This window comes from Sminthopsis crassicaudata, chromosome 2 (assembly GCF_048593235.1).
Source record: "Sminthopsis crassicaudata isolate SCR6 chromosome 2, ASM4859323v1, whole genome shotgun sequence".
In the NCBI taxonomy this organism is placed as follows: Eukaryota; Metazoa; Chordata; class Mammalia; order Dasyuromorphia; family Dasyuridae; genus Sminthopsis; species Sminthopsis crassicaudata.
The window spans coordinates 334910384-334925487 of NC_133618.1; the positions used below are offsets into that span (position 1 = coordinate 334910384).

A 15104-nucleotide genomic window follows, 5' to 3' on the forward strand; every position below is an offset into this window, starting at 1 on the left:
CACCTCATTGTTGAGAAGAGCCAAGTCCATTACAATTGATCATCTTATAATCTTCTTATTACCGTATACAATGTTCTCTTGGTTCTGCTCACTTCACTCAGCATCAGTTCCTATAAATCTTTCCAGGGTTTTCTGAATTCAGGGCAAGTATTATTTTTACCCCATTTTACATGTGAAGAAACGGAGGCTGACATCAGTAAAGTGACTTGGCCAAGGTCACATAGGATTTTAAGTGGAGTCTTTTTCCTTTTTGGACCAGCCCTCAATCCACTATGCCACAATGAACATTGTGTATATGAGCTAAGCAGTCAGATGGAGGAGGGCTACAACTTCAGTCAGGAACTAGCAACCATTGATAGGCTAGTAAGATTTAGAGTCAGGAAATCTGTTTGAAATCGTCTAGCAAAAACTTTTAATCTTAGAGGTCAGAAAACTGAATTACTATTAAGATGCTTACTTAGGCTTTGAACCCAGGCCTTCTGGACTCCAAATCTTGCTATGCTGATATAGTATAGCATGGTCCCTCTTTTCTCACCTAACTAACTGAATTTTCATCAGATCTTGTCCTAGGGACAGAGCAAATGAACTACTAGAAATAGGAGAAAGGTGATACCTCTATATCATGGGTATACCTTCTCTTTGCAAGCCCAGCCAGTGCCCAGAGTCTACTCCCCAGTGACAAAGCATTGTGTAGATAGCCTTCTCTCAAAATTTCTGTTCCACAGGTTTTTCCTCTAATTATCTTAATGTATAGTTATTCAGCATGCGACCTCTGAGGTCCAGGATATGATCCATGAGTAAATATATGGTAGAGGTATGACTTACCTGACATTTTAGTATTCCCTGAAAAAAAAGCTTCCCCTAATTAGTTTTTATTAGGCCATTATAGCCTAATAATCTGATGACTGCTATTTTGTATAATTAACAACTACCAGGTCCACTAGGAATCACTGGAGATCAATTGTACAAATTTCATGCAATCCACACGTATAAGGATTTTTGCATGTGTAATTCAATATTAGAGCGAGAGTAAAGTTGGAAACCCTCTTTTTAAAGAATACTCTTTAAAAATGCAAATACCTGGAGGCAGCTTGATGGGGCAAAGGATAGAGCACCAGACCTGGAGTCAAGAAGTCCTGAATTCAAAACTGTCCTCAGACACTTAATACTTCCCAGTGTGACCCTGGCCAAGTCACTTAATCCCAATTGCCTTGTAAAATAAACAAACAAATGCAAATACATACTGGGGAGAGTCATATTATAAGTTAGGGGTTCTTATCTATATGTCAGATCTTTTTAGTTGTCTGAGGAAAATGTATAAAAATGTATAAAATAAAATGTGCACAATTACAAAGGAAACCAACTATTAGTGAAATCAAAAATATAATTTCAGGGGGCTCATGGACACCCTGAAATCTGTCCATGATCTCTTTGGGGATCCATAGAGTCTAGGTTTGGAACCCCTGCCTTATTCTATTATAGTAATTATCTTTATAGTGATTGCTAGCTAAGAGCAAGAATGAGATAAATATAAATGTGCATGTATATATATACATATGTGTGTATGCATGTGTGCATATACTATATACATAAGAGCAAGAAGAATGAGATAAATATAAATATGTATATATACATATGTGTGTATGCATGTGTACATATACTATATACATAAGAGCAAGAATGAGATAAATATAAATATGTATATATACATATGTGTGTATGCATGTGTACATATATTGTATTGATATATATGCATATCTACATATACTATATATATGGAAAAGGGAAATAGAGTCCTTAAACAGAGATAATAGTCTAAAGCAGTGGTCCTCAAACTTTTTAAAGAGGGGCCAGTTCACTGTGCCTCAGACTGCAGGAGGGCCGGACTATATAAAAAACAAAAAAAAACACACACTCTGTCTCTGCCTCTCAGCCCATTTGCCATAACCCAGCGGCCACATAAACGTCCTCACCTCGCCGCATCTGGCCCGTGGGCCGTAGTTTGAGAACCCCTGCTCTAAATGAAAGCGCACTAGCTACAAAATTAAGGAAATGGGGTTCAAATCCCACCTCTGACATTTACTACTTGGTGATCTTGGACTGGTTACCTGAGCTTCCTCATCTATAACTAGTTCTAAAAACCATGATCCTATGAAACAAAGGGGGTATGGTACCAAAGGTGTGCTAGTGAATGTTTATCTCTGCCTTAAAGAATGTGGCAGCTTTGTGGAACTTTCTCAGGGAAGGGAAAGGTAGAACAGAATAAAATGGAGGGGGAGGGTATTCCACTGGGCTGGACATTGATAGACATATCTCTGATAAATCAAAAATAAGATAATGGCTTTTTAAATAGAAATTTCCCAAAAAACATAGGCTTGGAAAGGAAGGGAAGACTGGAGCAGGAGAAGTAGCTAGAAGCATAAATGTGTCAGTAAAGTAAAAACAAGTCTAATTTCACCATTCACCCAAATTCGTATTGTACAGGAATGGATGACAGCTGCTCCTATGTCCTATCTTCATTGGTTTAATTGATAGGTTTGTACCTGTATGAATGCAAGGCATGCTCTTGACAGCCCATGCTGGGCAGCAATTAATTGACTGTGGAGAAAAAGTGCTGATAATAAGAGATAAAGGTTTCCATCACACCCTCCATACTTTCACCTGGGACTCTCAGTCCCATGGAATCAGCAAGGACTGGAGTGAGATTTATTGTGTGTTATCTTCTCAGCGTGTGCACAATTCCCAGCCATCCCTACACATTCAAGCCTTCATAATTTCCTTTCCCCAGAGAAAACCCAGTGTAAAGTCTAAACATTGCTGAGAACATTAGTACCCCTGCCAATTGTTAATTATTACAGAATTGCACTTTCAGAGCTTGAGAAGGGACATCTCAAGGTCAGGAGAATTTATTCCCCACCCCTCACTTGACTTTCAGGCAGGACTACATTTAAATTCTTGTAGGAAGACAACTGAGAATCAAAAGGAGGGCATTCTGATATAAGGAAGTGCTTCCTTATGTCTAATTTAAATTTCACAAACTACAACCATTCCCCTAACTCAGTCCTTGGTAGTGATAAGGCAGAGCTGGGTATTATCCGAGGTATAAGAAAAAATCTTTTCTACACTCAATGATGCCTTTTAAGTAGCTCCTCAGAGTCTTTTTCCAAATAGCTAAATGACTCAGAGAGAATAGTCACTTTGTTCTTCCTCTTACCTAATCACATTACAGTATTCTGAGGGAGATCTTGAGTTCCCCATTATCACCAGTCTCAGTTTTCACTCTCCCCTTGTTCAGCTTTACATGCCCATAGGAGAAAGTTTTGTTTAGTCCTATTCTCCAGCCCACCCCCATCCAGCCATAACTGGGGCAGGAGCAGTCCAAGCTTTTTAGCATTTCCTCGGGCACCATATTCAGAGAGAATCCGCTTTCTCCTGGGAGCGGGGATGCTGCTCCTTCATCCCTACTCTGGTCACTGACATTTCTGCTGACCCCATTTCTCCACAGGGTTGAGGGAAAGCAGCCTGTCACAAAATAAGGGGGTGATTTTAATGGCAATGGAGGTTGGGAGAGGAGGAAAGAGGAAATGAGCAACTCTTCTTCCTCCACTAGTATATTGGCATTCATTCCTATCTACTTTGGTGGGTAAGATGTCTGGAGGGACATGGTCACTGGCAGTGGATGTCAAGGAGGCTTGAGAGAGCTTGAACAGCTGCACTTGGATAGGTCCATCTTTCCTGGGCTCCCTTCCCTTTCCATCCTGTTTCTAAACCCGATTTTCTCTCCTTACCTAGTTCTAGCTAATTCCGTTCTATCTCTCTGTCTCTGTCTCACTCTGTCTCTGTTTCTCTCTGTGTCTCTCTGTCTCTGTCTTTCTCTGTTTCTATCTCTCTCTCTCTGTCTCTCTGTCTCTCTCTCTCTCTGTTTCTCTGTCTCTGTCTCACTCTGTCTCTGTCTCTCTGTGTCTCTCTCTGTCTCTGTCTTTCTCTGTGTGTGTCTTTGTTTCTGTCTCTTTCTCTCTTCCTCCATTATTAACAAACTACCCTTTATCTAGATTGCTTCCTCTTACTTTCCTTCCCCCTGTTGTTCACTGAAACCTACCTTTCTCCTGAAAATACTATAGCTCTTGGACACTCCAAGGCTGGCTGCTCCCCATCCCTCCCCATCTGCCCTCTGTACCCAACACCAAATAGAAAAGAAGCAGGTCCACTCCTTGCCTTCTGCTGCCACCTACAGACTTCCCTCTGTCACCATCCCTCAGCAACTTTCCCATTTTTAAGTCCCACTGTATCCTTGCCCAGATCTTCCAGGAGACACCTCAGACAGCTGCATGCCAGATAATATCTATCTGTCATCTATGGGTCTTCTGGTCACTCTCCCTCTTCCCCAACAAATTCAGTACCTGGCTCTGTCTTCTCTAACCTCAGCCCTGTCCCTTCAGGTACCCTTACCTTCATCCTTCCACTGCTCAACCTAATTTAACCCTCAGCTGCCAGAATGCCAGAATTCCTAATAATGATTCTAAATATATCAAGGATTTAGAAATAAATGCTTCTAGCTTTTTGTAGCTTAACAAAAACAAAAAACAACAGTTAAAAAAAGAAAACCCTTCCCATCAAAGAGCTGCATAAGGTTCAGCCCAAAGTATTCAGAGAATCACAGAATTTCAAAATTGACAGAATGCTGTTCCAAACTTGTACCTAAACAAAGAATTCTTACTACAACATACAAGTGGTCATCTAGCTTTATCCTAAATTCCTCCATTGCTTCCAAAATAAATTCATTCCACTTTGTGGTAGGTCCAATTGTTAGAAAGTTATGGGTTTTTTTCCCTTTGGGGCCCTGAGGGCCAATCCTAATTAGGAACTGTCATTTCAGGAGAGTCGGATTTATGCTGTGGCCTTATCTGGCATGCAGCTGACTGAGATGTCTCCTGGAAATGAGGCTTCTACCTGTGGTAAGTCCTCAAATTACCTAGAGAGCAAGGGAGCATTGGGATGGGTGGGAATAGGAAAGATGCTGCTATCTCTGGGAGAAAGAGAAAGGAGATTTTAGGAAAGAGTACTCTTTTTAGGGTACTTTAGGACCAGGAAATATTAAAGTAAAACAGCAACCTACTCCCCAACCCTAATATTTTAATGCAGAGGAAAGCAAGCTGTGAAAATGATTATTAATAGCAACTTTGAAAATGAAAAAGAGGTACAAAAAAGTGATCTGAGGATGTGAGAAAGGGAAGGGAAGAGACAGTGGATCAGCCTAGCCCTTTTGTTTTAATAATTGAGGAAGGGAAATAGAGGTACTACCAATAATTTAGAGAATGGCTAGGAATTAGACCTGTGATTTCACCTGTATAAAGAATAACCTAAAATTAGAATCAAGAATACCTGAGTTCAAATGCTAGCTGGGTAGCCATGGGCAAGTCATTTAAACTCTGCCTCAGTTTCCTTATCTGTAAAATAGAAATAATAATAGCACCTATCACCTATAATATCAACCTATCAGGTTGTTGTAAACATGAAATAAGATAGAATGTGTAAAGAACATTGCAAATCTTAAAAGTGACATATACATATGTGTATATGTGTGTGTACATTGCTAGTGTTTCTTGTTATTATTCTCTACAATTTTTATAGTTTAGAGAATTGCCTACGGCACTGACTTCTTGCCCAGATTTAAATAGCCAGTTATATGTTAAAAGCAGGACCTGGGGTTCCTAACTCCAAGACTAGTTCTCTTCATTACACCATGCTACGTATCATTAATACTTTACCATTTACATGACACTTTCACATGGATTTGAGCCTGTGAAGTAAAGCACTATTCTCTTTATTTTACAGATAAGGTGGTTGAAGAATTTGCCTAAAATCAAGGCAACATTAGAGTCTGGCTCTTATAGCTTCTAATACAGGCACTTTATAAGACAATACAACAGTTGATGATGTATGTTAAATATTAATCTTAGAATGGGTTTTTCCCAACAACACTGAACAGCAGCCCCTCTAATTCCACTTCTGGTTTCTGAAGCAATTTAGGAAACTCCCAAAGAGCCATCACCCTGATTTTTCTATACCTTGGAGATGATTCTGGTGGAGGAATCTCTTTAAGAGTTTGGTTTTCTAACAATGAGAGTTATTAAGATAAGAATGGAAGGGAGACACCTCAGGTGTGAGTTCCCTGTTGCTGAAGAACTATAAGCAGAAGCTGGGTAATTACTTATTAGCAATGTCATAGAAAAATTTGAGCTCATGTATGGATTGGGTTGAGTAATAATTGAGGTTCCTTCCCACTCTGACATTCTGTGGTTTGAAGAGAACTGGAAAAGAGAGTAGGATAAAGTAAAAGCTTCTCAGTCAGTCAATAATTTATTTAAAACTGACATGCTGCTTCCCTGGGTATAAAAAGACAAAGAAGACCACTGATTTTCTGCTAATATTGAAATCTCCTATTTCTCCCATATACTGCAATGCAGTTCATGGCCTAGAAAAAAAAGGCAAGGGCATTATTTCCCCCAAGTCTTCCTAGTCTGGGCCCTAAAAATAAGTCAAATGTCTCTCTAAACCAGCCTTCTAAAGTCATGTCCCATTTTTCCCTTTGTGTTGTTGTTCAGTTGTTTCAGTCATTCTTCATGACCCCATTTCTTAACAAAGATATTGGAGTGGTTTGTCATTTCCCTCTCCAAATCTTTTTACAGTTGAGGAAACTGAGGCAAATGGGGTTAAATGATTTGCCCAGGTTCACACACTTAATATCTGAAGCCAAATTTGAACTCTTTGAGATGAATCTTCCTGGTTGCAAGCTGAGTGCTCTGCACTACCACTACCCTTTCTGAGTTATGTCTCTTCCCATCTCCAGCCTCAGGTTCTATGTCCTTCACCTCCCCTGGGTCCTTCTCCAAGCTTGTCAACCAGAACTTCCATGTGCCTGTCTACACCACACTGAAGGGGGTAAGGAAACAAGAATTGGTGATGATTACACCCTTTTAGAGAAGACCTCTGAATCTTGGATTGGTAAGACTGGCATGAATATCTAAGGTCAGGATTTCATGCCTGTGTATCTCTAAGCAGGACTATAACATTTCCTCAGTACTGGGTACCATTTCCCATAGTCCTCATAGAGAATTAGTCCTTGGTAGGGACCCCACTTAGCATACCCCTAATACGTTCACTTGTCTTTGGGAGCCAGACCAGGTGTGTCCATTTCAGGAGTAAGTTTTAAAAATTTCTTTGAGAAAAAAACCGAAAAATGGAGTGAAAAGAAAACAAAAAACTGGGTCGAGGAAATCAGGATTGTAAATAATTAGTAGTCCCTCTTAATCTCTGTCTCTGTCTGTTGAATCCTAAACCCATTCATTAAATCCCAATTCAACTGCTCCCTCTTCCGTGAAATGTTCCCTGATACATATCCTCAAGTACATAAAATGATCACTATTCACATATTTAATTTTTGTGACTTCATGAATTTACATGACTTTATTAATAACCTCATTTTCACTTTCATATTGGCAATGGCACACATTTGCAAACTACATGCAGTAGAGAAAAAAACAAGAGGCAAGTCTGTAGAGTAGCTGGTATCCCACCAAGCATTTCATTGATCTTGTTCATCTATTATTGAAAAGAGCTACCCATGCATTTAGAGTGACAGAGGTGATGTCAAGAATTCATCAGTTCCAGCATCTTCCAACAGCAGTGACTAAAGTCCCAGCAACATCTCCCTTGGTTTTCAGAAGGTGACCAAGGTTTACATCGGTGTAGTGTTGTCTGAAATGATTTATTAATTGAGATATTAGCACAAAAGGTCATAGAATTCTAGGGAATTACCAGCAAGAAAAAAATGTCTTTCATGTTAGCAATTTTATTTTGTGTACTGCATTTTATGGACTATTTCATGGTTATTATTAGGAAAAGTACATATTATTAGAATTGACATTTTGTTTTAAAATATATATATATATATATATATATATATATATATATATATATATATATATATATATATATATATATATATATATATATATATATATATATATATATATAATATATTTTCAGCAATCTCTAATGAAAAATTTTAGTTTTGGATAGTTATGGGAATCTAACCTCCTATTTCCTATAGGTTCTACATATTAACATTTATATTTGTTTTTTATTTTCATGCCAATTTCCAGGATCATTATCCCTGTGAAATCTGAGGACTGATTGAAAACATGCAGCCATGTATACCATCAATGATAGCCTCCCCTCAAACGTTAGATAGCATTTTTGGTATCTCTAATGTAATTTTGTACATTATAGTTCTCTGTATTCATGAGAGAAAAACTTTCTCCTCCAAAACTTAAAACATAGTAGGCACCTAATAAATGTTTGCTATAAAATGCAGTTCCTTCTCCAAGAATTTTCCCAACTCTCCTCATTCCTTAGGCGCTTTGATTGGACTTTACTTCAGAGTGGAGGGGGGTAAGATAAACAAGAGATGATGCCCTTGTTCTCTTCTGCGCAGTCACACATTTCTCCTGGGGGTGGGGGGAAATTGGCTTTCCAGAGAGCGACTCAGATCAGCACCATGCCCTTCCTGGATGAGTCCTCTGGCTCTGATGATGACTGCAGCTCCCAGACTAGTTTCCAAACTTCTATCACCTGCATCGAGTCCAGGAAAGCCAGTGTACCAGGCAGCCCGCGGGCTATCAAAAGAGGTACTGGGAGCCTGAGGCATGAATAAGGCTGCAATAATCTTGAGCAGCAGGCAGTATTCCCATTCTCTTCAAAGGGCAATGAGCTGTGGAGGTAACCCTTCTGGGCTGTGGGACACTACCATTGCTTTCCAACGAGTTCATATTGGACCTTTTGAATTTAAACGTCATTAAATCCCTGGGAAAGAAAGAGAAAAGATGTTAGGATGGGAGTCCCATTTTAGAAATGGTCAGAAGTAATAGAAAAACAATCTGACTGATTCACAAAGAGAAACACCACTTCCTATTAAGGCTCTTTCTTCCACTGTTTGAGATAACTAAGAAGTGTGATCACCCCATCACCCAAGCAATTTGCCCCTCACCATATATCTTTGGCCTATTCTTGGAAGAAGAGGATATCTTTGGGCCCATTAGACATTCATTACTTTCTCAGGAGGTTGGACAGCTTTGCCTGACATGGGCAGGGTAGGTGCTTGGAAAAAGACATGGAAACATATGTCTTTCGACAATCTCCACACACTGAACCCATTTCTCCATGGCCAGGTGTCTCCATATCCTCCCTGAGTTCAGAGAGTGACTATGCTATTCCTCCTGATGCCTATTCCCTGGATAGTGACTATTCAGAGCCTGAATATAAAGTTCAACGGACCTCAATCTATTCCATCGATGGACTTGGATCCCATGGGGTAAGTGAAATCTTGGAAGCATGGCCCCAGTGGCTGAAAAGGGCTGAAGACATAGCTGAAGCTTTACCACATGCTTTTAATTTTAAACTACAAAGAAAAATTGACACATCTTGTATCAAGTGCATTAGGATTACCCGTGTCTTTTTTTCAAAAAATATTTTGAGCAATATTTGGTATTTGGTAATTATTTTGTTTGATACAACTGATACTTACCAACAAATACCCAAATAACCCCCCAAAAGTGCATTTCCTGAAGACATTTAAGAAAATGTGTCTAAAACAACATGATTGCAACTTTTATATAATTTAAAGTATTGACTAAAAAGCAAGATCTAATAGTATTTGTGATGGAGAAAGACCAGAAACTTTTCCAAGTAAGATAAAGATTGAATCAAAGTTATGTAACTACAGTTGATATACAGTTAGAAAAAGAAAAAAAAAGATCTAAGAACAGGCCACTGCTTTTTAAGGGTTCACTGAGTTATTGATTTTTCCTGCTAAGTGGCTGGTAATGAATCTGCTTTATCATCTCAAAGCACCACATATGGCTAAGCCTGAAGCAGGCAGTGAACTCTGCACATGCTATCCAATTCAACCCCTTGTACAAGGTGATGGAGAGAAACTGAACTCACACTGGATTGGTCCTCAGTCATCTTGCCAGAATTCTCTAACCCTATAATCTTTGTGTGAGAAATGAGGTCCCTAAGGGGATGGCAGGAGAAAGGTGGGTGCTGACCACATTACAAAGGGACAACAGACATGATTGGTACTCAATATTTATTGAACTGAATTGAAGAGCAACTTGTTTTGAAGGGGGTAGTTATAGGGACAGGCTCAAATAGTAAAAAACAAAGGAAAGCTTCCTCAAGATCTGAATAAGACCTGCCTTTCTAGCCTTATCTCCCTCTTTTCCCTTATAGAAACTCTCTATTCTAGACAAATTGGTCTACTCGTTATTTCCCACATACTTGTTTATCTGTCCTTGCTCTTACCTGGAATACCCTCCCTTCTGTCTCTTAAGCAATTTAAGTTCTTTCACTAACCAAATGAAGTTCCATCTTCTTCATGAAAACTTCTTGGACCGTCTCAAGATCAGCCCAAGGGATCATTTTACTGAACTACCATTCATTTGGCAGTTATCATATTTTATCTTACATTGCTTTAATTTCTGCATCTATTTTATATAAGCCTTTCAATGTTAGAAACTGAGTTTTATATCTCTTTATATGCTAAGAGTATGCTACATGAGTCATCATTGAGAGTCTAGACTCTCAATAAATATATGTTAATGGTGATTCGATAATTAAGGCAGCTTAGGTGGTACAATGGACAGAAAACTGGACCTGGAATCAGGAAGATCTGAGTTAGGGGAAGATATTTCACTTATGCTTGCCTCAGTTTCCTCATCTGTAAAACGAGGATAATAATATCACCTACCTTTCAGAGTTGTGAGAATCAAATGAGATAATATTTATAAAGTACTTTACAAACTTTAAAGTGAAAATATACGTGCTATCAATTACTATTATTACTATCAATAAAATTGAATAATTGGTTTCATATGAATAACTGTGGCCTACAGTGTATCAAGTTGCCCTGACCAGATTCGTTGTTGTTTTTTTCCTTTCCACCTCAACTTACATTTCCTCCCATGTCTGTACTGTAGGAATCTTTAGAGAAATCAGGCTACCTACTGAAAATGGATAGTCGGGTGAAGACATGGAAAAGACGCTGGTTTGTTCTAAGGCACCGACAAATCATGTACTACAAGTCCCCGGTATGTGGGTACTTTCCACAGGCAGTAGCCCACCTGCAGGAGGTGCCAAAGGGTGGGCAGCATGGGCTAGGATAGTGCAAGGCACATGGGGTGAGGGGAAGGAAAAGAAGTAAAAGGTCATCCCTCAGCCTGAACTTCAGCAAGCACCAAACCAGAGCCATGGAAGACAGCATTGAGAGGGAATATAACCCTGGGAGAAACCGGCATATTCACATTACAACCAGGAGACTCAGAATAGGATGCTGGGTCTGAGGGCCGTAAACCATGGCTTTTCCCAAGCTCCCTTTGGAACATTAGTCAGAGGATTCCTACTCCTTATTGTAGAAAGCCTAGCCTAGGCATGGGGTCCCCAGCACCGTACCTGTTCTCCTCACCCGAGACACTGACACCAGGAAAGTCTGTGTGACGTGTATATGTCAGAAGGTTACGAGTGGATGAAAAATGAGCTCTAGGTGGTTCAGGCAGCCGCGTCGCTACACCCTGCTCCTCTGCCATCCCATCCTACAGAGTGACGTGATCCAGAAGCCGCAAGGTCAAGTGGAACTGAACTCCCACTGCCACATTGTCCGGGGCGAGGGCGCGCAGACATTTCAGGTGAGTCTCGCTTATGTATAAACTTCTTCTGAAACAGGGCCCAGATGCTGAGGATAGGATGAAAAAGTGAGCCAAGAAGTAAGTGTGTCCATGTTAAGTAATCAAAGGATGTAGAGGAGATGCTAAGTTCGTATTTGACCAGAATTCCCATAACTCCTGGCTGTGAGAAGGCAGGAAAGAGAGAAAGAAACATGGAAAGGGAGAGGATGATGGTAAAAAATGGAAAAAGGATGGAGGAAGAGAGGGAGAGCATATAGAGAAAAGAGAAGGCTGAGAAGATGGGATGATAATAATAATAATAGTAATAAACACTGGGATCTGCAGATGCTTTTCCTCCATTATCCCACATCTTTCCCTTACAGCTCATCTCTGAGAAGAAAACTTATTACCTGACTGCAGATTCCCCCAATTTGCTGGAGGAGTGGATCCGGGTACTCCAAAGCTTGCTGAAGGTGCACGCCATTGGATCCCCAGGCCTGCCCCAGAGTGGGGCTAAACCCGTTGTGAGAGGCTGGCTGACCAAGGTATGAGTAGCGTTCATATTGTGAGCCTTCTGAAAGGACAGTGGAGATAGGATGGAAAGAGGCCAAAAAGAGTTATGGAATCCTGCCTCATATCCTATCCTAAAACAGTGAATAGAACACTGGACTGGAAATCAAGATAGCCTGAATTCAAAATTAGCCTCAAGATTCTGCTAACAAAAATGGTAATAATTACCCTACTTCCCTGGGTTATTGTGAAGAGAGAATGAGATATTTATAAAATGTTTTATAATTCTTAAAGTTCTGTATAAGTACTATTGTTATTCTATATGTCACCTTTTAATCAGAATCTCCATGTGCATTCTAGACCAATAATCGCAATGGTCAAGGTCATGGCACTGACCCCACAGAGAGCGTATGATCAGCCAGCTAGAAGGCTAAAAGATGGTTTGCATCTCAATCTCCCTACTCAAAGGGTTTGTCTCTAGTAGAACCACACCACCTCTTCATCCATTATTTTCAATATTATTTTCCCACACTACAGCCTCCCACTACTGGCTTTCTGCTGTTGTGTAAGCTCCCAGTCTCTTCACTTTCTCCTTGGCATTGGCTCTTCAGGGTATTTACAACCTGACACTTAGGCACTTGCACTAGCATGTGTAGGCAAAATGCTTGCTCCCAGCATACCCACACCCTGTCTGCAGATCACTTCCTAGCTGTCTGTGGCAAGTACCCCGGGGGGAAGGAACAGAAGGGACTCAATTGTTGCAATTCATTTTTGTGCAATAGAGTAAGTCACACAAGATGAGAAGGCATGAATGGATTTTTGATCATCACTCAGATTTCACTTGATGATCTTTCTACCTCAAACCTACACCTTTTCTAAATTTCCCTATTTGTGTTAAAGGTGCCACCATCCTTCCAGTCACCCAGGTTTGAAACTTTGGTAGCATCCTCCCTTCCTCATTCCCATTTATACAGGGTATCCAGTCACCATGTGTACCAATCAGATGCCACACCTTGCTGTTTCTACTTCCAATCTCTCCAAATAAATCTCTCAAATTCAAGCCCTTTTCTTCAAACACAGACACCACAACTAATTCAGATCATCTTCACCTCTTGTCTAAGCTACTGAAATAGCCTCCTCATCCGTTTTCCTTACTTAGGTCTCATTCCACTCCACTCCATCCTCTACACAGTTGTCCAAGTGACTTTTCCCAAAGTCCAAGTCCAAGCACATACAGTCCTTACTCAGTAAGTTCCAGTGGTTCCCTGTGAGTTCTGGAAATAGCCCTTGTTGAAGTGGGAAACTTTCGGGCCTTTTTAAATTAAGGTCTTTAACAGGTTTCAGTTTGCCTGAGGCAATGACCTTTCAGAGGTTAAGGCAAAGAATAAGGTAAGAACAGAGGCAAAGAATGGCCTCTTTTACCTAGTCAAAAAAAAAAAAAAAAATCCCATCTGGAAGGGGAAATCTCACAGTTTCTGGCCAAAACAAACATTTGCTGTTTACATTCACACTGAGTCAGTCAATCCCTAAATAATGACCAGGTTGAGACTTGATCTGGGATCTTTGCTGAGCAATCTCTGAGAGCCAAAGTAATGGGTTTAAGGATTGGTCCTTAAGAAAGAAATCAAGCTGAGAAACCCCAAGATATTTTGGGAAGTTTCAGTGATACAAAAAAAAAAATTACATTGCTTTGGGCAGAGCACCTACAGGAAAAAATAAGATACACTCGATGTGTTAGAGAGAGAGAGACAGAGAGAGAAGAAAGGAGGGAGAGAAGGAGGAAAACAGAGGAAGGGAAGAATAAAGAGGAGAAGCAGGCCCTCATCTCCCTGCCTGTTAATCCCAGGGCACAGAACAGAAGGAAGAAGAGCTATGTTGCCCAACTGATTAGTTCAGTTGAGTCACCAGTGAGCCAGTTCTACTCACATAAGTTGTTGTTTGTACTTTGTTCAACAAAAATATACACAGGATAAAATCGAGGGCAGCCTTGGGCATTATAATTAAGGAAGGAGCAGAGGAAAGGGCTTCTTGCAGAATGTGGAACTGTAGCTGAGACTTGAAGGAAATCAGAGACTGGGGAGCTGAGGAAGGAGAGAATTCGGGACATGGGGAATAGATAAGTGAAGTGGCTTGTGAGGGGAACAGCAAAGAGAATAGTGTCACTGGCTCACAGTGTATATAGAAGGGAGTAAGATGTTAAAGGACTGGATAGGTGGGAGGGAATCATCATAAAGGACTTTTAAAACCAAGCAAAGCATTTTGATCCTGGAAGTGATATTGCGTTTATTGAGTAAGGGGGCAACACACAGCTGAACAGAGAAAGACTTGAGTCTCTTGAAGAGAGCAAAGACACAAGATAAGGAAACCAACCAGTAGCGAACCAGTTCTAGCCATGGTAGTTATAGATCTCAAAAATTAGGATTCTGATGCTGAGCAAAACAAGCAGAATCAGGAATACATCATACACAATATCAGCAAGAATGTGCCAAGATCAGTGATTCAGTGATCCAAGGCAACCCCGATAGACTTTGGACAGAAAATGCCATCTGCATCCAGAAAAAGAACTAAGGAGACTGGATGTAAATTAACACATGTTATGTTCACTTCTTTTTTCTGGTTTTTTTTTTTTAATCTCTCCCACATTTTTTCACTTTATGCTCTGATTTTTCTCTCCCAACATGATTCATAAAGCAATGTGCATTAAAAATACCCGTTTCCTAGAAATTTACTAGAAAGAAAAAAAAAAAAGAATTAGGATTGCTTTCTGAAACCCCTTTTGTAGGCAACAACTGATTTTCAAGTAAAGGAACAGAAAGGAATTTCTTATATTTTTCCCTTAGATTACTAAGGATTGAGCTCTTCCCATGCAAC

At 40.1% G+C, this 15104-nt stretch overlaps 1 protein-coding gene across 4 annotated transcripts in view; it reads left to right on the forward strand.

Moving 5' to 3' along the window:
- Positions 1-15104, forward strand: part of PLEKHH1 (pleckstrin homology, MyTH4 and FERM domain containing H1) — a 68599-nt gene that overhangs the window by 34451 nt on the left and 19044 nt on the right. For all 4 annotated transcript variants that reach the window (XR_012486520.1, XM_074290446.1, XM_074290447.1 and 1 more), the window contains exons 8-14: positions 4877-4955; positions 6851-6942; positions 8540-8690; positions 9231-9373; positions 11040-11150; positions 11658-11744; positions 12107-12268. Coding sequence is in view for 3 of the 4 variants with exons in the window: in XM_074290446.1 (XP_074146547.1) it covers positions 4877-4955; positions 6851-6942; positions 8540-8690; positions 9231-9373; positions 11040-11150; positions 11658-11744; positions 12107-12268 (825 nt within the window). In the remaining variant the exon portion in view is untranslated. The remainder of the gene's footprint in view (positions 1-4876; positions 4956-6850; positions 6943-8539; positions 8691-9230; positions 9374-11039; positions 11151-11657; positions 11745-12106; positions 12269-15104) is intronic.